General features: G+C 47.9%; 4 protein-coding genes and 1 pseudogene across 10 annotated transcripts; 3 read left to right on the plus strand and 2 right to left on the minus strand.

The window, feature by feature from the left end:
- Window positions 1-264: 264 nt before the first annotated feature.
- On the plus strand, window positions 265-3,009 carry LOC120708943 (2-alkenal reductase (NADP(+)-dependent)). The gene is made up of 5 exons (XM_039994390.1): window positions 265-680; window positions 828-1,005; window positions 1,505-1,671; window positions 1,783-1,865; window positions 2,365-3,009. The coding sequence occupies exons 1-5, from the start codon at window positions 423-425 to the stop codon at window positions 2,741-2,743; spliced, it is 1,065 nt and encodes a 354-aa protein (XP_039850324.1). The 5' UTR covers window positions 265-422; the 3' UTR covers window positions 2,744-3,009.
- Window positions 3,010-3,416: 407 nt separating this feature from the next.
- LOC120708944 (probably inactive leucine-rich repeat receptor-like protein kinase At5g48380) lies at window positions 3,417-6,923 on the plus strand. Of its 5 annotated transcripts, XM_039994396.1 has the most exons (6): window positions 3,442-3,740; window positions 3,899-4,323; window positions 4,419-5,841; window positions 5,928-5,991; window positions 6,086-6,459; window positions 6,589-6,923. In XM_039994396.1, exons 3-6 carry the CDS (start codon window positions 5,799-5,801, stop codon window positions 6,816-6,818), a joined length of 711 nt encoding a protein of 236 aa, XP_039850330.1. In that variant the 5' UTR covers window positions 3,442-3,740; window positions 3,899-4,323; window positions 4,419-5,798; the 3' UTR covers window positions 6,819-6,923. The 5 variants fall into 5 exon arrangements, with proteins under 5 accessions (XP_039850326.1, XP_039850330.1, XP_039850328.1 ...); XM_039994394.1 differs by having other exon boundaries at window positions 3,448-3,740; window positions 4,406-5,841; window positions 6,086-6,923; XM_039994393.1 differs by having other exon boundaries at window positions 3,448-3,740; window positions 6,086-6,923.
- Window positions 6,924-8,555: 1,632 nt separating this feature from the next.
- On the plus strand, window positions 8,556-10,045 carry LOC120708945 (probable inactive receptor kinase At1g27190). 3 transcript variants are annotated; one of them, XM_039994399.1, is made up of 2 exons: window positions 8,556-8,864; window positions 8,946-10,045. In XM_039994399.1, the coding sequence occupies exon 2, from the start codon at window positions 9,012-9,014 to the stop codon at window positions 9,822-9,824; it is 813 nt and encodes a 270-aa protein (XP_039850333.1). In that variant the 5' UTR covers window positions 8,556-8,864; window positions 8,946-9,011; the 3' UTR covers window positions 9,825-10,045. The 3 variants fall into 3 exon arrangements, with proteins under 3 accessions (XP_039850333.1, XP_039850331.1, XP_039850332.1); XM_039994397.1 differs by having other exon boundaries at window positions 8,557-8,864; window positions 8,929-10,045; XM_039994398.1 differs by having other exon boundaries at window positions 8,557-8,864; window positions 8,940-10,045.
- Window positions 10,046-10,087: 42 nt separating this feature from the next.
- LOC120708942 lies at window positions 10,088-13,784 on the minus strand (annotated as a pseudogene).
- Window positions 13,785-14,037: 253 nt separating this feature from the next.
- Window positions 14,038-16,742, minus strand: LOC120708941 (pectin acetylesterase 5-like). The gene is made up of 12 exons (XM_039994389.1): window positions 16,514-16,742; window positions 16,338-16,420; window positions 16,081-16,213; window positions 15,816-15,895; window positions 15,653-15,742; window positions 15,410-15,534; window positions 15,256-15,316; window positions 15,070-15,123; window positions 14,904-14,981; window positions 14,715-14,820; window positions 14,467-14,612; window positions 14,038-14,369 (listed from the first exon to the last, which is right to left on the minus strand). Exons 1-12 carry the CDS (start codon window positions 16,716-16,718, stop codon window positions 14,268-14,270), a joined length of 1,263 nt encoding a protein of 420 aa, XP_039850323.1. The 5' UTR covers window positions 16,719-16,742; the 3' UTR covers window positions 14,038-14,267.
- Between the last annotated feature and the right edge of the window lie 5,329 nt (window positions 16,743-22,071).

Below are 22,071 nucleotides of genomic sequence, written 5' to 3' on the forward strand. Positions count from 1 at the left end.
CTCTCCCAATATATTAGTTATTGGGACACGGTTATTGGGAGACTGTAAAAACAATTCCTCCAATGATTCTAAAACTGTCATTGGGATATCTTTCAATATGAAAAGAATTAATTGGAGAATTGCTGGAAATGGTCTAAGATATAGATAGTGAGACTGGAGGGAGCAACGAGTAGCACGCGCACACGGCGCAGCCAAGCACCCCACCAACCTCAGTCCAAACAGTCGGATTCAACCACCAGCCGGCGCGCCACGCCGTCCCATCTCGCGCGCCGCGCAGCTACCCGCGCACGGATCGCGCAGAAACTCTCAGCACAAGGACGAGGCGAACCGAACCCCAACCTGCTCCTGTTGGCAGTTGGCGGGTTACAAAAGAAGAACCCCAACCTGCTGTGCTCCGGGTCGGGCACGCCGGCGGCGGCGGCATGGAGAGAGAGGCGTCGGCTTCGGCTTCGGCGGTGGCGAGGAACAGGAAGGTGGTGCTGCGCGGGTACATCGACCGCGCGCCGAGGGAGGACGACATGGAGTTCGTCGACGGCGGCGACGTGGCGCTGCGCGTCCCCGGGGGCGCCGGCGGCCCCGCGGTGCTGGTGAAGAACCTCTACCTCTCCTGCGACCCCTACATGCGCGGCCGGATGCGGGACTTCCAGGGATCCTACATCCCGCCCTTCAAGCCCGGATCGGTGAGCTTCTTCCTTCAAATTGTTCCCTCAGCTTGGGCTCGGTTGTTAGTTGCTGATGGAGCAACCTGTTGCGCTTTTTTCTTGCGCAAACTGCTTAGTTGACTGAATTGTTCACTGATTGATCGGTTGATTTCTTGATCTGTGAAGCCTATTGAAGGGTTTGGTGTGGGGAGGGTGATCGACTCCACTCACCCAGGATTCAGTGCTGGTGATTTTGTTTCGGGGATGACTGGTTGGGAGGACTACAGTCTGATCACCAAGCCTGAACAGCTCAGGAAGATTCAGCAAAGTGACATACCGCTCTCTTATCATTTGGGCCTACTTGGTCAGTTCCTTACTTGCGCTTATTTTTCAATTTTTTTATCAGTTACATTCTAAGCATAGACAACTCAAATGTTGTGGCTGTTGAGCAGCAGCAATTGAATGATTTAATTTTAAAAAAAAACAGCAATTGAATGATGTTTTTTGGTTGGAAAGACTAACCAGGTTGGACAGAATCATTGCATATAAGGGACAGGAAAAGGAGAGTTGGATGTAGGCGTACAACCATAGAATGCATGATAAATAGATCAATTCCCTTCACAGCTTGTAGACAGAATGCTGTGGCAAGCTATAAATAGACCGAATTGGTAGAGGTTGTGTGATTGAAAGAAGCGTGGAACTGTACATTCTTGGTTGACTGAATTATCATTAGCATTGCCACAACGAAATTTAGTCTACACTGTACCTTTATCATTGCAAATGATGCTTCTGAAATTTTATTTTTTCATGCTATTCCTCACTAGTCACTCCAACAAGCTTATGTCTTATTATTCCCCCCACAGGCATGCCTGGTTTTACAGCTTATGTTGGATTCTATGAGATCTGTTCACCAAAGAAAGGGGAATTTGTCTTTGTTTCTGCTGCGTCCGGAGCAGTTGGCCAGATTGTTGGTCAACTTGCAAAGCTCCATGGCTGCTATGTTGTGGGAAGTGCTGGAACAGATCAGAAGGCACGTATTCATACTAGTATCTTTTTTCTTTTTCATGAAAATTCACTCCATTTAGTAGTTGGCTGCATTGCCTGCATAGTTGCATCATCCAGGATCCACAATATCTTTCAGGTTGAGCTCCTGAAGGAAAAGTTTGGATTTGATGCAGCTTTCAATTACAAGGAAGAGCCTGATTTGGCTGCTGCTTTAAAAAGGTCAGATTTTCTCCTTTGGTGGAAAATGTTATCAGCTTGATTTAACCTTCATGGATAGCTGATGAGCCAAGCTAGTGTCATACAAAGAAGATTTATTCTTTTATGGATGATGGGCCCTTTCGCGAATTATTGATGAACAAGAAACTCCATATGTACGACTGCATTGTATGAATGGCAATCAACTTGGCCCAGAGCTCCTGAAAACTTGCTAGTGTCGTACGTGGAGCACTACCATTACGATTTAGGAGCCTACATAATCATCTGATAATATAAAAAGCTGCATCAACCTAGAACATACTATTCCTGAAGATACATTAATAACATAAAACAGTTTATCATTATTGTTAAAAACTGTGAAACTGTCAATATAACTTACCAAGTAGTAATGTTTATGTGCGAATGTTTTCCTGTCATGTGATCAAGTAAACTCAACAAAGAATATTTTCATATCATGCACTGTTATGCTGCCACCTTGATGCACAAATGCTTTCCTGTATAGGCACTTTCCTGAAGGTATTGACATCTACTTTGAGAACGTTGGTGGACCAATGCTTGATGCAGTACTACTCAACATGAGGATACACGGACGCATTGCAGTGTGTGGGATGGTTTCCCAGCACGGGTTAACTGCTCCTGCTGGGATCCACAATCTGTTCTCCCTTGTAAGCAAGAGGATAGAGATGAAGGGATTCATCCAGAGCGATTACCTCCACCTGTTCCCACAATTTGTTGATGACATCACCAAACATTACAGAGAGGGCAAGATTGCGTATGTGGAAGATATGAGCATCGGTCTGGAAAGTGGACCTGCTGCCTTTGTTGGTCTGTTCAGTGGTAAAAATGTTGGCAAGCAGGTTGTGTGCGTGTCACAAGACTGAAACCTGCGTACATTGGTCATAATACCAGAACCTCTGTTCCTTAAAAAAAACAGAACTGTTACAAAAGGTCTTAATTGACCTCCTCAATGCAATACACCAAAGGTTTAAGACTATGAAACATAGCATTAGACCCACCTAGTAACAGCTCCCAATTGCAGCTGTTAGAGGGTGATATCAAGTGTCATTCTAATGTTCTTGTAACTGAACTTGTAATCTCCGTATAAAGGGTACCATGAGATCAGTAATAAAATTGCTCCAATTCACTATTCCATTGTCTCCACAATTTTATTCTCTAACACGTTATCAGCAGCTCTCTTAGAACTGAGCAAGAACAAAAGGAAAGAGATCACCGGAATTTACAAGGGTAAAATGGCCCGTTGATCAATTCCTTTTGAACCTCTGCTGGAAAGAAATAAGAAAATAGGAACCTCCCATTGAGCGGAGGAATTGGAGCAGCCACAGCGTGAGGAAAAAATGATGCTCCAACTTTCTCTTTCCCGTTGGAGCATCGGTTTGCACGCTGCATACGCTGCAGCACACGATGCTTGAATGAAAAATACTAGCACCGGTGGCTACTTGATGAAGATGAAAATCTTCTTTGATAAGGTACGCACATCTAATCACTATCCTTTTCATAAATTGCGATTGCGATTTTGATGACATCGGAGCCCGTACCTACTGGGGGCTTGGTCGAAGTGATCAATTATCTTATCGCCAAACCAATCTAGAATTCTGTTGGAGGCACAGACATATTTTTCAGATCAATTTCATTTTTCTGGGCAATGTGAGTCTTCGGAGACTATTCAGACGGAACTCCTTCAAGCAACGACAATCTTACTACGTGAACAGTCTGCGGCTCTGCAGGACTAAGGGTGGAAAAAAGTCATTCTCCCGGATCTAAACAAGCTCCTCTTTGTTTAAGTTCTCCTGTGTGCACGAGCTCATTCATCTATCGATGCTACTGGCTTCTGCTTTTTGTCCGTGTGGTATCGAACTGGTGAGTTTTCAGACATGCCTCATTTAGTCGCTAATTTACGGTATTCTTGCAAAGCGCGAAATCAGACGTTGAACTCTTTCTGCAGTTTTGAAATCTTCTGCATACGCTTGTAACTTGGAGTAATTCTTATTGTTTTCTTTCAACTGGTATCCTGACAGAGAATTGGCAGTCTGCATGAGCATGGACTTCATGATCGTCTGGCTGTTTCTCATCCTAGGCAGCTTATCCTCTTGTTCTGGTACCGCCAGTGACGTCCTGTGCTTGCAGCGCCTGAAAGGATCGCTGGGTGATCCTAACGGTGCGCTCTCCTCTTGGAACTTCTCCCACAACGCCACGGAAGGCCACGACATCTGCAGATTCACCGGTGTCGAGTGCTGGCCTGACTACTACAAGAACCGCGTCATGTTCCTGCACCTCGGCAACCTGGGCCTCCAAGGTTCATTTCCTCGAGGCCTTCAGTTCTGCAAGATCCTTACAACCCTGAACCTGTCGGTCAACAGCCTCTCAGGCCCCCTCCCTGCGGACATCTCTCTGCAGATGCCATACGTCACACATCTAAACCTCTCGCACAACAGATTCTCAGGTGATGCGCAAACTTTCTTCAGATTTTCTCTGTATTATTAAGTAGATCTGCTCCGGTGATACGCAAAGTGTTTCTTTAAAAGGAGTTCCCCACAGGTGAAATCCCGGCAGACATCTCGCGGCGGCTGCCGTTCATCATGGCCCTGGACCTCTCGAACAACAGCTTCTCAGGCGAAATCCCGCGCACCATCGCTGACCTGCCGTACCTCAACACCCTCAACCTTCAGAGCAACTCGTTGTCATGTCCCATCCCGGGTTCTCTCCGGAGGTTCCCGGCCCAAGATTTCGCCGGCAACGACGGGCTCTGTGGGGCGCCTCTGGACCGTAAGTGCAAGGAGCGGTTGCGCCGGCGGCGGATGCGGCTCGGCCTGCGCAGGGTCAACGACGCTTCCAGCGTCGGCGCCGCGGTGGGTTTCGTCGTGGGGTTCGTGGCGGCGTTCTACTCCCCGCACTGGTTCGCCTTCGTCTTCTCCGGCCCTACATCTTGTGTGCGTGCGAGCGATTCGTCGGAGATTATTATCAGTGTAATCGGTGAATCGTAATTTCTTTGCGCATCGTGATCGATAAACTTTCAGCTGCATAGCAAACGTGGAAGGAAAAATTAAAAAAAAATGACGCGAGTGGAAGGAAAATAAAAAATAATAATAGGGCTGTGCCACGGCGAGGCGATCACACCCAGTCGCCGTCGCACCACTGCCGCAGTCGTTGGTGGTGGCGCGCCAACGCGGACAAGAAGTGCCAGTGGACCCGGTCAAACACGGCATAGATGACCTCCACTGGCGAAGTGCGTGCCCGCCCAATGTCACGCGAGAAAATATATACTGGGCTAGTATACTCCTTGAGTGCCCGCCCCGCCGGCACGACGACGTCCCGACTCCTTCGCTTTTCACTTGCACACTCCGGCGACCACGATCAACAAGTCAGATCCGACTACCAGCTGCTAGCCGCCAATGCCTGAAGAATTAAACAGGAGAGATTTTTTGAAGTTAAAGTGCTAGTTGGGGCTGAAGAAATAAAAGTCCATTTTGAGGAGTTTTTTGGAATTTAAAGTCTACATGAGGCCTACAATTCCACGTCTTACTCCCGGTTCCTACTTCTTGGATGTATGCAGATTAGGAGTAATATAGTACTTTGTACACTCATTTAATGACCTCTAGTCCTTTTTAGTTCATGAAACCAAACAAGTAGGGACTAAAGTTTTTAATCCAGTGAGCAAAATTAGTGTAGAGACTTTTAGCGCCCAAACACCACCAAGTCTTGCTGCTCTAAAACCTGGCCGTCACGTCCTCGCCACTATCGTTTTCGCCAGGCCGACCATCCACCTCGTCCAGCCCTGGTTTCCTCTTCTTTCCGCGTCGGGTGGGCACGGCCGGGCACACACAGCACAACATCCTGCACAAGTTGCTCTATCTAGCACTCTGCAAGGCACCATCTCGTCTCGTCTCCATCCAAGAAGACTAGCTGGGCCGTGCAGTGATGCCTTCTGCAGTTCTGCTTTGCTTGGATCAACTAACAGCCGGTAATTCTTCTTCCTGTAATTTTTTTTTTCTCACCTAGTATGCATGAAGCTCTGTGGCGGCATCACCATATTTTCTGCCTATGTAGCAACGATATTTCTTCATTTCAAGAGGAGCTTTAATTTTGAGTGTTCTTTCACAGCTTTCAGCAGGTGATATCATACTTGGGAACCTTCAATTTGTTGGCTGCCAAACTCTGTGTTTCTAAATAGGATAAACTATGTCTTGGATGTTCTGTGGTATCAGGTTCTTCCTCTGGTTTCTGCTTTTGAGGAGCTCATCATTTTGTTCTGGTTCTGAACTTGATGTGAGATGCTTGAAGACTCTACAGAGATCAGTGATTGATCCTAGGGGCGTATTAGAATCCTCATGGAATTTTAGCAGCTTCATATGCTCCTTTACTGGTGTGGAATGTTGGTACCCTGATGAAGAGAGGGTCCTCTCGCTGCGTCTCAGCAACATGGGTCTTGAAGGCCAGTTTCCTCAAGGTCTTGAGTATTGCACAAGTCTAGTCACCCTTGACCTGTCGTGTAACAATTTTTCAGGGTCCATCCCTTCCGACATCGCAAGGCAGCTGCCCTATTTGTCATCTCTGGACCTTTCATTCAACATTTTTTCAGGTGAAATCCCTCCTGCCATCTCAAATTTGGCATACCTGAACGACCTCTACCTTCCGCGCAACCAACTCAGCGGTCAGATTCCTGGCCAATTTGGTGTGATGGCTCGGTTAACATCGTTCGATGTTGCAGACAACTTGTTGTCAGGACCTATTCCTTTGGCATTACAGAAGTTTCCGGCTTCAACTTTCGCTGGTAACCCAGAGCTTTGTGATGCACCGTTGGATAAGTGTCCCAGAAAAACAACGAAGCGGAGGCTGATAATCCATGACGAGTCCGTTATTGGTGCGGCGGCTGGGTTCGTCGTGGGTTTCGTGGCGGCCTTCAACTTAGGGGCTATTGGAACAAGTGCTAATATCTAAAAATACTAAAGTTTAGCACTAAGAGCATCTCCAGCAGTTTGGCAAATCGAGTTGTCATCTTTGATTTTTGGCAAAAACGTTAAAAATACTCCTCCAACAGTTTGGCAATTTTTGGCAACTTGGGAAAAACCAGTCTCCATCGCGCAAATATACGCGCGCGGCGCGCGGTTGGCATCATGGTTTCTAGTCAGGTGGGAGGGTGAAAAAAGAAATAAGTAACAGAGAAGGGTTCCTGATTTAAGTTTTCAAGAGGTGGAAAGGCATAAATATAATTTTGTTTCTCTCTCAAAGTTCCTGATGTAAGTTAGATCTGGATTTGGCAAGTGAACTATGCCAAACTGTTGGAGATAAGCTCTTTTTTTACTTGGCATATTTTTTTAGAAGTTGGCAAAACACAAGATATGCCAAGTAAAATATGGCAAACTCTTGGAGATGCTCTAACTCATCCAAATTAGAGCACTAATGAGGTAGGGTAAACTTTTGCTAGGACTCAAAAACTTTAGCAAAAATATGAGTGTCAATAGGTGCTAAAGTTTAGCACTCAACTTTATCTCATCTAAAAGAAACTTTATTAGCTCATTCAAAAATATCCTTTAGCACGTGTTTTTGTCTTCCCTCGGAAGCTTCATATGATCGATTAGAGTACTACTCCCTCTATATTAAATTATTAATCATTTTGACTTTTCTAGATATATAAATAAAATATTGTCTAAATCTAAGCACAATATATATCTAAAAGCATAATAAAAGATACATATCTAGAATAGTTAAAATAACTTCTAATTTAGGACGAGGGAGTATATAGTTTGTAGGTACATCTTTTTTGCTTGGGGAGGTGTGTTCGCGGTGAACTTATAATATTTATCTCATCCCCGCATTCCAAAAGGATTCACATAACGCCATCCCCAAACATTTAAACACGCACTCAGCACCTGGCCCAGCAAAAACTACAAGCAGGGCCTGTTTGTTTGAACTTCATGGCAGCTTCTTCACGTGAAAAGTTAGTAGCTCAAACAAATAGCGAACTTCTCGTGCAGCTTCTAAAAAGTTGGAAGCTCAGAAAAACAAAGATTTTATGAAAAGCTCAGTTTTATGAGATTTTCGTAGCCTTTTAAGTTCAGAAAGCTAAACGCATCTTCTAAGAGCTAGTACTGTATTTTTAGAACTAAAATTTCAGCAGCAGCAACTTTTCATAAAAGCACAAAAACTGCAGCTCAAACAAACAAACAGGCCCTGAAAGTAACACCGAGATCACACTATCGTTCAAATGTTTAAGGTCAGTCTCAGTGCACAGTTATCAAGTCTGAAAATTTTCACATTTCATGAAACTCTCTTCTTCTCTCTCCTTATAATATTAGCAAATTTGATGATATATCAATACTATGAAACTCCTATTGCGACTGACCTAAAAGACGCTGGGCCGCGAGTGCAAGAAGCGGCACGTCCAGCATCGTGGGGTTTGTCTTTGTCACGGAGTACGTGGCGGCGCTTGGGTTTGATACGCCGCAGGCGGAGATTAGTCACTGGGCATCATGCAATCGATGGAATTGCTTCGCACATCTTGATGACGGCCGGATCTTGTGCCATGCACAGTTGCGTAATCGCATAGCAAATCCGGCCGCCGTTGCTGTCGGTGGCGCGCCGACGGACGGCGGAGGACATGGCATGCGTAGTGTCGCTCTGTCAGTCAAGTCGCGACCTCCCGTGTCGCGTAGGGCAGGGCACGATGTACTTGGCCTCACAAGCAGAGTGGAGTAGGCGCCAGTGGGCCATGTGCGCGCCTGCCTGCCAAGTTCACGCCAGTGGGCCGGCGCGTTGACGTCTCCTCTCGCCCACGCCGGCGAGGCGGCCACCGCCACCGCGTTCGGTTCTCGGTTCAGATCCGGCCAGCTGCTCGCCGCCACCGCCCTAAATCGTCTTGCTGGTCTCCGGCTGGGATACGTTCCGACCAGGCGGCCACCGGCCGGATTCTTGCCCTACAGCGGCCGTCACGTCCTCGCTCGGCGCCATTATTAGCTAGTAGTTCCCCTTCCCCCAGCCCCACAGGTGAGTTTTCTGAAACTCGAACATCAGGTTAGTCTGGAGGCCTCTCTGAAGCATCTTATTTTAGTGCTTCTGCAGGAACAGTTTCTTCTGGTCAGGTGGAGTCAGTTAAGCATTTTCCAGCAAAGAGAAGCTTTGTGCATCTCCACCATGTCTGCGACGGCTGGTGCTACCAAGTTCCTCCTTTGGCTACTCCTCTTGAGCACGAGCAGCAGCTCGCCATCGTGCTCTGCTTCCGAACTTGACATCACATGCCTCAAGACTGTAAAACAGTCAGTGGTCGATCCCAACGGCATACTGGAATCATCGTGGAATTTCGACAACGCCACCAACGGCTTCATTTGCTGGTTTACAGGTGTGGAGTGCTGGGGCCGCAGGGTTCACGCGTTGAATCTCAGCAGCTTGGGTCTTGAAGGCCAGTTCCCTCAAGGTCTCGAGTACTGTACGGCCTTGTTCAGGCTGGACCTGTCGAACAACAAATTCTCAGGACCCATCCCTTGGAACATCGCACAGCAGGCGGCATACTTGACGTCTCTTGATCTCTCCTACAACAGTTTTTCAGGTGAAATCCCAATCGGCATCTGCAGAGACCTGAACGTCCTGAACATTCAGCACAACCAACTCAGCGGTCAAATTCCAAGGGACTTCGATGAGCTTCTTCGGTTAACATCGCTCAGTGTCGCAGACAACCAGTTGTTTGGGCTTATTCCTTCGTCTTTGTCCAAGTTCCCGGCATCAAGCTTCTCTGGTAACCAAGGGCTCTGCGGTCCACCGCTGGGTGATTGTGCCAATACAAACGAATCGAGTCTGATATGGTACATCATCGACGACATGATCAAAGACGACTTCATTGTTGTTGGCGCAGCTGCTGGGTTCGTGGTGGGATTCGTGGCGGCGTTCTACTTCCCGCACTTGTTTGTCTTCTCCCAAAAGCTCCATCCATATGTCTACCGCATCTGTTGATATGTTCCATGGTCTGAAGCCTTTCATTTGTTCCACTACATCTTTCCTCCGGTTTCTTGTCATCTGTCTCAGATTCAGAAGTTTCTCAAATAAGATTAAGTATCATACTGAATCTACCTTGCATGTTCTTTTTGCAGAAACTTTTTCCATGCACGAAAACTTAACTCTGATCTGCATGACTAGTTAAAACTATCCACTGATTGTACATCTTATTCAAATCAGTTATGCCTTCTGAGTATTGTGTTGATGTGAAATATGACTAATAGTACTTCCAATCATGTTCAGTTTAACATTGGCCTTATAATAAAGATAAAGTTTTGTTTTTTGAAACCTCAACACGACAAAGTTGGAATGGAGGTTAAAACTGCCAATATCAATGCGGTCCTGTGTGGATTAAGCAGTAGGCAGACGGCTGCTGCATGTGGGGTTACATGGATATTTGCAGTCAATATATTTCACTTCTTCCCTTCTACCAAAATACCAATCCCCAACAGCCTCTGCGATAGTCTGTCATGCGAAAAGGGAAAAAGTAAAGAATTCAGGCGATATGAAGCCAGGCAACGTTTTCACACTATAGAGTTCAGTGATCTAAACCTCTCACCTTATTACCAAGTATTGGGGAGTCCGGTGAGATCCATGAGATTCTAAATGGTGATTGACAGTGGGTGAAGCATGAATCGATGAACAGCCCCCAGTCCCTCTTGTCTTCAGCAACCTTCAATTCACTGACTAATTTCTTCCTAAATCCTGCAGCTCGAAGAATGAGAATCTACAGTGTCAAAGAAACAGCATGACCACCAAATTTGCATCAAAGATATTGGCAAGCTGGGCTAACCATGCAATACATCAATTTGTGTGGAACTGCAGTTCCGAATATCTGCTTTGCAACTGGACCATGCCTGTCCAGGATAGGATCCATTTGGCGCAAGAGCATTTCGTATCTGGAGAGAAGCAGCAGTCAGGTTCCCCTCAAAAAGCAGCAGTCAGGAATTTTAAACTTTTGACAAGTGCAAAGAAACTTAAAGATTGTAATCACCTGCCAAGAATCGTAATCAGAATTCAGAATGAATGTGGGGGTACTGATGCTCTTTATCAGCTCAGCAGGAAAGAAACACTGGAGCAACGACATGTCAGTAAGTGAATTTAGGAACATCACAGAGAACTGAATTGGACTATGGGAAGATACCTCTGTTGGGTCCTTATTTGCAAGGCAGCCCTTGGGCAAAGCTTCTCTAACATTCTGGAAGAATTAAAAAAATGTGATTCAATCAACATTTACTACTAAACTGCGTGCGAAACCATTTTATGTCATGCATCCTGGAATAGATCTCTTGAAGGGGAATGACTCTTTTCCATGTCTAACCTGAAGGTGGAACTGCATTGATGAGCGACCACAAGGACCTTTCTCCAGATAAATCCTTCCTGTGGTAGAATAATTGTATTTCATTTAGTACAAGTGCAATGCTAATGGTCTACACTAATTTTAGAGCCTTACTCATCAATAAAAAATCCAGCATCAGAAAGGCATTTAACTGAAACATCCTGAGGAAATCGTTCGCGAAAATTATCACAGTGCAGTAGTGCAGCCAGACTACCAGCAGAGCAGCCTGTAAGCAAGGCCTGGAAAGTGTGGTGGAGAAAACGCAGTTGGACATGCCTGAGTCTCTTAGCAGTGTCCATTCCTTTTGCCATGAGTTCATCAACAACTGCTTCCCAGATGTGCAATCCTCTGAAGAAAAGTTTGGTTCCATCCTTAGATAAATGCCGACACACCATCAGTTTATATGAATTAAGATGGGCTTCTCATATTCAGAATTCAGAGAATTCACCTGATCTTCACCCTCTGCATCCCCAGCAAATGATGCCCCATCGCAGTACCTTATAACTACTATATCCAGTTGTGGAAATCTGATCAGAACTGATTGGAATTAAAGCAAAGACAGATTTAGAGGGTAGTAGAGATTGCAACTCTATTCAAACTCTGATCGTGTCAGAATCACAGGAAGTAACTTTTTTGTACCAGGATTTTCTTGGTGCCTACACCAGGGGTCAGCATTGAGCCCTTATTTATTTGCTTTAGTGATGGATGAGGTCACAAGGGATATACAAGGTGAGATCTCTTGGTGTATGCTCTTTGCTGATGATGTGGTGTTAGTTGACGAGAGTAGGGCAGTGGTTAATAGGAAGTTAGAGCTGTGGAGACGCACGTTAGAGTCGAAAGGGTTCAGACTTAGTAGGACCAAGACCGAGTACATGATGTGTGATTTCAGCGCGACTAGGCATGAGGGGGGAGACGTTAGTCTAGATGGACAAGTTGTGGTCCAGAAGGATACTTTTCGGTATTTAGGATCGGTGCTACAAAAGGATGACGACATTGATGAAGATGTTAGGCATAGAATTTCAGCTGGCTGGTTGAAATGGCGGCAAGTTTCTGGCATCCTTTGTGATAAGAGGGTGCCACAAAAGTTAAAAGGCAAATTCTATAGGACAACAATTCGTTCGGCGATGCTATACGGTGCTGAATGTTGGCCTAAAAAAGGCGACATGTCCAGCAACTGAGTGTAGCAGAGATGCGGATGTTGCGGTGGTTTTGCGGGCACACAAGGAGGGATAGAGTCCGGAACGAAGTTATTCGGGATAGGGTCGGAGTGGCACCAATTGAGGAGAAACTTACCCAGCATCGGTTGAGATGGTTTGGACATGTCCAATGAAGGCCTCCTGAGGCGCCGGTGCGTAATGGGGTTCTTGAGCGGGTCGATAATGTAAAGAGGGGTAGAGGTAGACCTAAACTGACGTGGGATGAGTCGGTTAAGAGAGACATTAAGGATTGAAATATCTCTAAAGAGATAGCTTTGGATAGGAGCGCTTGGAGACTAGCTATCAATGTGCCTGAACCTTGAATTTATTTCTTTCGGGTTTCATCTCTAGCCTACCCCAACTTGTTTGGGAAAAAAAGGCTATGTTGTTGTTGTTGTTGTTGATTTTCGTGCCGATTGCTGAGGATCCCGGTGAACTCTACTGCTTCCATAAATTTAGACGAACCAAATTCGGTCATTTTGCGCTCGGAACAACTTTCCGTGCTGTTGCACCATCCTCCTCCCTGAGATTTTTGTAATACAAAATCTGTAACGGGGGTCTTTAGTCTACTAGGCACCCCATCCAATCCCATCATGTTGGAAAGAAACTCATTTTAACTTGAACCATTTTTGTCACACAGGTTAGGCATCTCAATTCTCAGCTCGCTTGCAGATTTCGGTCGGCAGTCTTTGGTGGATGCATGCCTAATTCAAGAAAACGCAGCAATTTTTACTGGGAGAAAAAAAGGTCACCTGGAGTTAGACGAGCCAGTTGTGGGCGCCGGAGCCTGAGCCTCTCTGCAGGTGGTAGCCAGGCGGGCTCCCATCCAAGCACACTGCAACAATATGATACAGGTCTGTCAGTAATCAGCTTTTCCAGACATACCGTCGATTGAAAAGGCAAGGAGGCGACCTTCTCCCGAGCGCCGCCGAGGAGGGTCAGCTCGATGAGCTCCGGGGCCCTCGCCGCCACCGGTGAGCACGAGAAGGTCACAACGGGCAGGAGCAGGAGCAGGAGCGCCGCGGCGGCGATAGAGAGGCCCCGTCGTCGCTGCGGGAGGAGAGGCGACAGCAGCTCGGTCGCCATGGCGCCGTCGCGCGCGGGTGTAGCCGAGGAAACGGAGGCGACGCGTAAAAGCTGAAAGCCCAGAGCTTGGCTGACTACCTCACATGGCGGGTCATACCGTAGCTCGCCAATGTGGACCGAATCACGCAGTCGACTCAAAGCTGGTGGAGCGTGGTGAAATTTCCCCACAACAACCACACCCCCAAATCAAGATCCCCGTCAGTACATCACTCGTTCCCATTCCCAGCGAACTAGTAGCTCAGCACACTTTCTCCAGATCTAAAAGATAACTAAGTTTTTTTCTTTTTTGAAAAAACCCGGCACGAGCGTTGCCAAATCATATAGAATGAGAAGCAGAAATCCATACAAAGTGCTAGATATTACATAAAACAAAACGACTCACACACAACCGACAACCCTAAAACGAAAGATAACCAAGTTTATTCTCCAAATCCCAAACAGTATACATCATCAGAATTCTTTTTGATGTCTCTATCAGGTACAACGGTAGTATTTGAACATGTATCAAGGTAGGCCCAGGTGGGCTTGTGTGAAATCTCAGGCATTCATGTTGTAAAACATAATTTCCTTCGGTCAAGAGTCAAGATCGTTATTCTTTATATTTTCTGTATCTTTTTTCCCAACTTGGGCACTTGGCAACAGGCAAGAGGAAAATTCCACTTATTTTACAAGCGTGTGTTTAACGACAAAACAAACCCGGGATGAAGGAAACAAGCCGTAAAAACTGAAGGAAGACCGCTACAAATCCCGGCTCAGTCTACTGGTGGTTATGGGGGGCAGCTAACTACCACATGTGGGGTTGCATGGATACTTGCAGTCAATCTGTTTCATCGTTCCTTTCCTTCTACCAAAGTACCAATCTCCAACAGCCTCTGCAATTGTCTGCTCCGCCAAAAAAAAAATCAGAAGAAGAAGAAAATGGAACGAGCTCCTGCTTTGCTGTTGCAGTGAGTGTACAGTTCTGTGATATTGACCTCACCTTGTTACCAAGCCTTGGGGAGGTCGGCGAATGCCATGAGCTGCTAAATGAAGTTTGACAGTGAGTGGAGCATGAATCGATGAACAGCCCCCAGTCCCTTTTACCTTCAGCAGCCTTCAACTCGTGGATGAGTTTATTCCTGTATCCTGCAGCACGGCCAGGGAAGAAAACGATTCGTGTCACAGAAAACAGGATGGCCACCGCCAGTTGAAGGCCGAAACCAGAGGAGATTGACAAGCCAGACTAACCATGCAGCACATCAAGCTGCTTGGAATTGCAGTTCCCAATATTATCTCTGCAACTCGACCATGTGTCTCCCGGATAGGATCCTACTGGTGCATCAATATTACTGATCTGGAAAGTGCAAGCGTATTTTCAGCAGTTGGAATGCTACCAAACTGACAAGTACAAGGAGCAATTAGTAATATTGTAATCACCTGCCAAGAATCATACCCTGAGTTCACAATAAACGTGGGGGTGCTGATGCTCTTGATAAGTTCAGCAGGGAAGAAACACTGGGAGCAAGTTAAGGTGGTGAATGAGCCTGGCAGCATACCAAGGACCGCATAATCCCATAGATAATGACCAACTACAACTGCATACCTCTGTTGGCTCCTTCTTTGCCAGGCAGTCCTTAGGCAAAACTTCACTAACATTCTGCAATAAAATTCAGAAAAAGTCAACTCAATCACCATTTAATACTAAAATGCACACATATGAAACTGTTCCATCTTATTCCTCATAAAGGGAAAAGGCCTGAAGATGAACAACCCTCAGTCCACAGCTAACCTGAAGCTGAACAACACCATGGAAGACCGACCGGAAAAACCTTTCTCCTGATAAATCCTTTCTGTCGAGGAAAAGATGTCATACTTGATTTTTTTTTTGACGGGAAGTACGATGTTATTACCCTAGTGGGCTATGCTAATGTCCAGAGACTTACGCGTCAAGAAAGAATCCAGCATCAGGAAGGCATTTGACTGAAACCTCTTGAGGAAACCTTCCACGAAAATTATCGCAGTGCAGTAGGGTAGATAGACCACCAGCAGAACAACCTGCAAGTAAGGCCTGGAAATGTACAACAAAAACGAAGTTGGCCATGGCTCTGATCATAAATGGTTACATTACCAGAAGGCGCTTGCGCAAAAGTCCGGAATACTAAAAAAGTAAAAATTAATAGTTAAACCTGTTTAGCAGTGTCCATTCCTTTTTCCATGAGTTCATCGACAACTGCTTCCCAGATGCGCAATCCTCTGAAGTACAGTTTGGTTCCATTCTACATCAAATGAAGCCAGCATCAGTTTGAGGAATTCAGATAGGCAGCTCAAGTTAGAACCTAGAAAAATCACCTCTGCTTCACCCTCTGCGTCCCCAGAAAATGATGCCCCGTCGCAATACCTTACAAAAACTTTATTCCAGTTGTAGAAGTCTGAGCACGGTTCAACACCAGTTAGTGAAAAAGACACATTGAGCTTGCAGAAGCATCAAAACTCAGTTCAGAAGTTTCACTCAGACGAATGGAAAGCGATGTAGCTGGCTAGTAGAGCTCTTTGAAAGAGGAAAATTTCTGAAAACTAAATAGTGAGAGAAGCACCTGCACAGCTACACACATACCAGGATTTTGCGGTTGCTGGTCGCTTAACACCCCATCAAACGCTATTGGTTTCATAAACTTGGACGAACCATACTCGGTCATTTTACGGGTGGAACAGGATTCCTTGCCCGTGGTGCCGCACCAAGCTCCTCCCTGATCGAGTTCCATTTCACCATCAGTGTAAGATCAGCAACGCCGCGCCACGAAATCTTACCAAACATCCCATCGTGCAACCGGGCCGGCCAGCTGCAATAAGTCCATATACATAACTAGTCACCTGAAGAAAGACGATCCAGCTTTGGGACCCCGAGCCGAAGCCTCTCTGCAAGTGGTAAGCAGGCGGGGTTCCATCCAAGCACACTGCATCACATGCATATACAGACCGTCAAGAACAAGATCACGACTCACGAGCGAGAGAAATCATGGAGTCGCGGCATCGTCAGCTCAGTGTACCCGCGCCCTTCTCCTGCGCGCCGGCGACGAGCGTCAGGTCGATGAGCACCGGAGAGGAGTCCTCCGCCGCCGCCACAGGTGAGCCGGAGAAGGCGGCCAGCAGGGCCAGGAGCACCAACAGTGGCGCAGCCACAGCGAGAGTGTGGCCTGCAGGCCGGTGCTTCCGGGCGACGACGAGCGGCGACATGTGCTCGGCGATCGCCATGGCCGGAAAAGGAACTACGGTGTGGTCTGCAAGCTGTTGGCGTCGTCGAGTCCATATATAGCTCGTTAAGCCGCGTGATGGAATCAAATACGAGTAGGACGCAGCAACTACCTCCAGACGACAAGTCTGCAGAGACATCGGACGACGACTCTTGACGCGACTCCGGCGCGCCGCCGTGTACGGCCGGCGAGAAGACGCTGCCGCTTTGTGGAAGAAGGCGTGACCCTGCGCGCGCGTCCCTGCCGAAATGTTCACGCCCCAACCACACGGCCCAACTGCGGGAAAAAAAATTCGCCAAAAAGGATGGCAGCATTGTGGGCTCCCTTCCAGGTGGGCCCCAATGGCACACCTCGGAACGGGTCCATGTTGGAAAGTTACTAACTGTGATGTCCATGGGAATTGGAAAGCTCAGAAATTAGCTGATGGTACTTCTCGGAAACAAAATTTTCGATCTCCGGAATCTGGGCCCAGTTGGAGGGGTATTGATAGTTTACGGTCAAGCTCCGTACGGTCGATTTTCCGACCGTTACTTTTTTTATTTATAGAAAAAAAAATTTGTTTTCTGATTAAAAAAATTTAAAAAAATACAAGAAAAATTTTGGAGACCAAAAAAACATTTCAAGCAAAATATTAGAGCAGAAAAAATTTCAAGTAAAAAAATTGGAGACCAGAAAAAAAAATTTCAAGAAAAAAAATTGGAGAGCACAAAAAATTTCAAGAATTTTTTTTGCATCATTAAAAAATATTCATCCGAAAAAAATCAAAAGTAATTCAAAAAAATTGTTGAAAAATTTTTGCAAAAAAAAGGAGGCGCGAGGCGGCGGCGGGTCTGGGCGCCTCCCCGCCGGCCCGCCCCGCCGTGCGACGCGCCGCGGGCGGGGCTCCCCGCGGGCCGCCGCCGCCGTGCCGCGGGTAGAGCTACCCACGTCCGCCGCCGACGCGCCGCGCCGCGGACTCGGGGCCGCCGAGCTTGCAGGCGGAGCTCTGGCGGAGCTCCCCGCCCCGCCGCGTCGCGGACTCGTGGTCGCGTCGCGGCCGCAGGAGGAAGGAGAAGGGAGGCTGCAGGAGGAAGGAGAAGGGGGAGGCGCGCGCGGGGATGGATCTGAGAGAGAGGGACGGAGGAAGGAGAAGGGGAGCAGCAGGAGGAAGGAGAAGGGGGGAGGCGCGGCGCGGGGATGGATCTGAGAGAGAGGGACGGAGGAAGAAGAAGATGGGGGTGGTAGTGGGTGGTGGGTCCCGCCACGTGGAAGCTGTGGAAAAAAATCGACCGCTCGGAAGAAAAATCACGATCGACTGTAAAATTAGCTTCGGGCAGTTGGAGGCCTTAAAAAGGCCTTTAAATGTGGAAGTTACAAGGCAAAATTCTTGAAAGTTTCGAGCACATCCGTTCTGACATAAGGGCAGGTACAGCAATCGGCGAATCGCCGAACACGTCAGCTGCCTGACTGAGCTGGAGGAGAGTCTGCGCCGAGCTTGTCGCCGCTTCCGTCGCCGAGCGCGTCCACTGTTTATCTATTGTTTATCTCACTGTTCATCGTACTGTTTCACTGTTCATTCACTGTTCATCCGCGCAGTGCAACAGCCGCTCCGCTCGGCGCTCTTATTGACCATGCTCTAAGAGTGCTGATGGAAGTGCGACCTCAAGTCGTGTTCAGTTTAATGCAGGTCATACAAAAAAAATTATTGAATCCACATCAAAACAAACTTGTACTTGAGGCAAAGAGTACTGTGAAAAATGAGGGAAGCCTGATGATCTCAGCGCAGTCCTGAGTGAATCAAGCAGTAGATACAAGACTGCTGCATGTGGGATTACATGGATACTTGAGGAATGTGGAGTACTCACTCTTGGTTGTGATGAGTGAATTGTCAATCGTGCGGTGTGATCGTATGCTTGGTCTTTGGTTGCAGGTACACGGGCGTCGAGTGTCGACGGAGAGCTGCCCGTGGAGGTGCTTTGGCCGATGGACCGTGCAGTGGACGGCGGTGAAGGGCAGCCGGGACCGGAGCTCAGGCCGTGCGGCAGCTGTGGCGTCCACTCCTGAATCGAGGGCGCAAGCGCCGACGGAAGGCGGATTTCTTGGTTTGTGCCACAAAACCAAGTTGGCGGACGGCGGTTGAAGACGCCAAGTCGTGGAGGCACGGGCGTCGGTCTCGGGACTGGCGAAGGAACGGGCGTCGACGGCGTCTAAGGCCTCGCTGCGGGCGAGGAGGTGACGGACGTCGGGCGGTGTCTAGGGCCGTCAGAAGGCCGAGACGGGAACGGCGTCCAGGGCCACGGCGTTGAAGCGGGAATCTTCCCGCGCGTGGAGTTTTGGCGGTTTTCTCAAAACCGGCCACCTACCCAGGTTTCGCGGACCCTCCAAAACCGCGGACCGGATCTTCATCCCCACGGCGGCATCGCGGAGAAGACTTCGACTCGAAGAAATAACCTTGGCTGTCGGATGAGTCATTGTATATTTTTTCGGTTTTGCCCCTACGAGCTTTCTAGTGTCTAGTTAAGTCTAGGGGTATTTTAGTCTTTTAGTTCTAAAGTTATTGGGCTTAAATACCCCCTCACCCCTTCACCTCTCTCTATCTCTCTTTCTCTCTCTCTTTTGCCCAGGCGCCCAGAGCCCCTTCTCCCGTCGCCCCTGTCTCCTCCTCTCTTCTTCCTCCCTCTCCTCTCTTAGGGATGGATTTTTTAGACCTTGTATTGAATTTGATTAGGAAAGGAGGCCCTATCCTCCTTGTGCCCTCCGGGGTTTTGATCTTGTGTCAAATTCATGGGTCGTATTCCTCTCTTGTGATGATTTTCGTTTTTGGTTTGACGACTTTTGGTGCACGAGATTTTGGTGGCTTTCCGAGCTCTTTGTGATGGATCCAAACCGCTTCTATTAGTACAAGATCACTAGAACTCACGAGCTCCCTCGAATTGACGTTCTTGCGTTTTTGAGAAAACCCTGTTCTTGCTCGGGAATTCCTCGATTCCTTCCAAACCATGGAGTGATTCGTTGATTCCTTCCGTGGACATGTTCACAAGTCCTTTGTGATCATGCCTACAAAATTTGGTGAGATTTGGCCTTTCAATCGTTGAGTTCTTCAAGAATCGCGGGCAGGAAAATCCGTTTCTGGGCGCGGACAGAGTTTTGCCTATCACCGGTTAATCCGGCGTATGCCATCAGACCAACCGGTGATCAGGGTTTTCTTCTGACCGCGCGTTAGGGTTTTCAGCCTGTCTGTAGGTTGCACCGGTGCATTCTCTCTCTTGTGTATCAGATCAACCGGTGATATTGAGCCAGTGCTTCTCTGATTGCTGTTTGACTCGTTTAACCGACGAGTTCATTTTGCTCCTCACCGGTTTAACCGGTGAGCGATTCTGTGCCTTGACTGTTTTTGCACGTAGGTTAAACCGACGAGTTGCCCTTCGTGCACGTCGGTTTAACCGGTGCTCACAGGTCTGTTTGAGGCCGCTCTGGACAACTGCACAGATGTTGGTGTGTGATTTTATCGGATCATCCAGTGTATTATCGCCGGTTGAACCGATGCTTTGTTAATCTCTACGTCGGATCAACCGTTGCTCGTTCTTCTTTGCTGCCGGCTCTGTGACGTCGGTTGAACCGGTGAAGACTTTCTTCACACGTCGGTTTAACCGGTGTTCATATACCGAGCCGATTTTTGTGCTATTCTTCGTGTTTGCTTTCGCGATTTGTTCTCGTCTGTTCCTAGGGTTGTTTTGTGTTAGTGTAGTTCCTTTATAGCTACTCTGCACTTCACCTAGGACTCTAGGGTTGGGTGCGCACTTGGGATCTTAAGCCGAGCTTCATATTGCGATAATTTTTATCGGCTCCCATTCACCCCCCTCTGGTCGCATTTTCGGTCCCTCAATTGGTATCAGAGCTTGGTTAAGGTTTTCATTACACTAACCAGTTCGAAAACCATTTGGCGACCATGGCAAGTCTTGGGAAGATCCCTGTGTTTTCCGGCGAGGACTATTCTTATTGGAAGGCTCGCATGCGAGCCTTCTTGCAAAGCATGGGAGCCGAGGTTTGGGATATAACCAAGAACCAGGCTTACGAGGTGCTTGCCGTTCGGACCACTCCTCTTCAAGTCACTGAGCATGAGGCTAACGCCAATGCTATCAATGTCTTGTTCGCTGGCATTTCTCGTGCGGAGTTCTCACGCGTCTAGGGTTTTCAGGAAGCCCACAAAATTTAGACGTGCCTTGAGAACTACCCCGAGGGCACAGCTCAGGTTAAGGCTAGGCTTTTCGAGACTCACCAGCGTGAATATGAGAACTTCACACAGGGGCCGGGTGAGAGCATTGGCGACATGTTCTGTCGGTTTCAATCGATTGTGAACAAAGTCAGTGCGAACAGATCTGCTGATGCCCTTGACTACACAGAGCATGAGAAGGCTCTCAAGTTGCTCTACGCACTTGACCGCTCTGTGTGGGATCTGAAGGTGAACACGATCATCGAGTCTGCAGGCTATGAGACTCTGACCGTGAATGAGCTCTTCAGCAAGCTCAAGGCCACTGAGGTGGATAACAAGACACGAGCCAAGCTCAATGGTACCCCTCCTTCCAAGAGCATCGCTCTTGTGACTGGCCCAGGTGGATCGAGCTCTAACGCTAACTCTGCTCTTGGTTTTTCTCTTGACTCTTTGACTTCTGTTATAGATGAGCAGTTGGAGACGCTGGGCGATGATGACTTGTGCCTCCTCATCAACAAGTTCCACCGTGTCTACCACAACAGGCAGAGGAGGAAGAACCCCGGGTGCTACCACTGCGGCGATCCGAACCACTTCGTCGCCGACTGCCCCAAGAAGTCCGGCGATGGCCAGAACAACAACATCGACTACTACCGCCACCGCGACCGCGACAAGGGAGGCTCCAACAAGGAGCGTCGGTGCCACAAGCACCGCAGTCGTGACCGGGACAAGGGAGGGCGCTTCGACAAGGAGTCGCTCAAGAAGCGCTTCCAGTACAAGGCCAAGAAGCGGGAGAAGGCTTTCTTGGCGCAGCTCGGTGACCTCGACAAGAGCTCCGACACCGACCGCTCTTCTTCACCGACCTCCGACGACGATGACAAGAAGAAGAAGAAGCGGGACAAGGAAGCCACCGGCTTCATCGGCCTTTTCTTGGCGGTCGGTCGGCGCAAGAGTTTCTGCACCATGGCGGGTGAGGCAAATGATGCTCGTGCGTCTCCAGGTGGACATGCTACACCGACGCACGACGACTCTTCTCCTGGATCCGAGAGTGATTCAGAGGTAAACTCCACTATGGACCTGCTTGATACTGAGGTTACGGAGTTGTACGCCGCTCTCGACAATCAGAAAAAATTGCTTAAGGAAGCAGCTAGAGAGCGTAAGCGGC

This window comes from Panicum virgatum, chromosome 5K (assembly GCF_016808335.1).
Source record: "Panicum virgatum strain AP13 chromosome 5K, P.virgatum_v5, whole genome shotgun sequence".
Classification (NCBI taxonomy): domain Eukaryota; kingdom Viridiplantae; phylum Streptophyta; class Magnoliopsida; order Poales; family Poaceae; genus Panicum; species Panicum virgatum.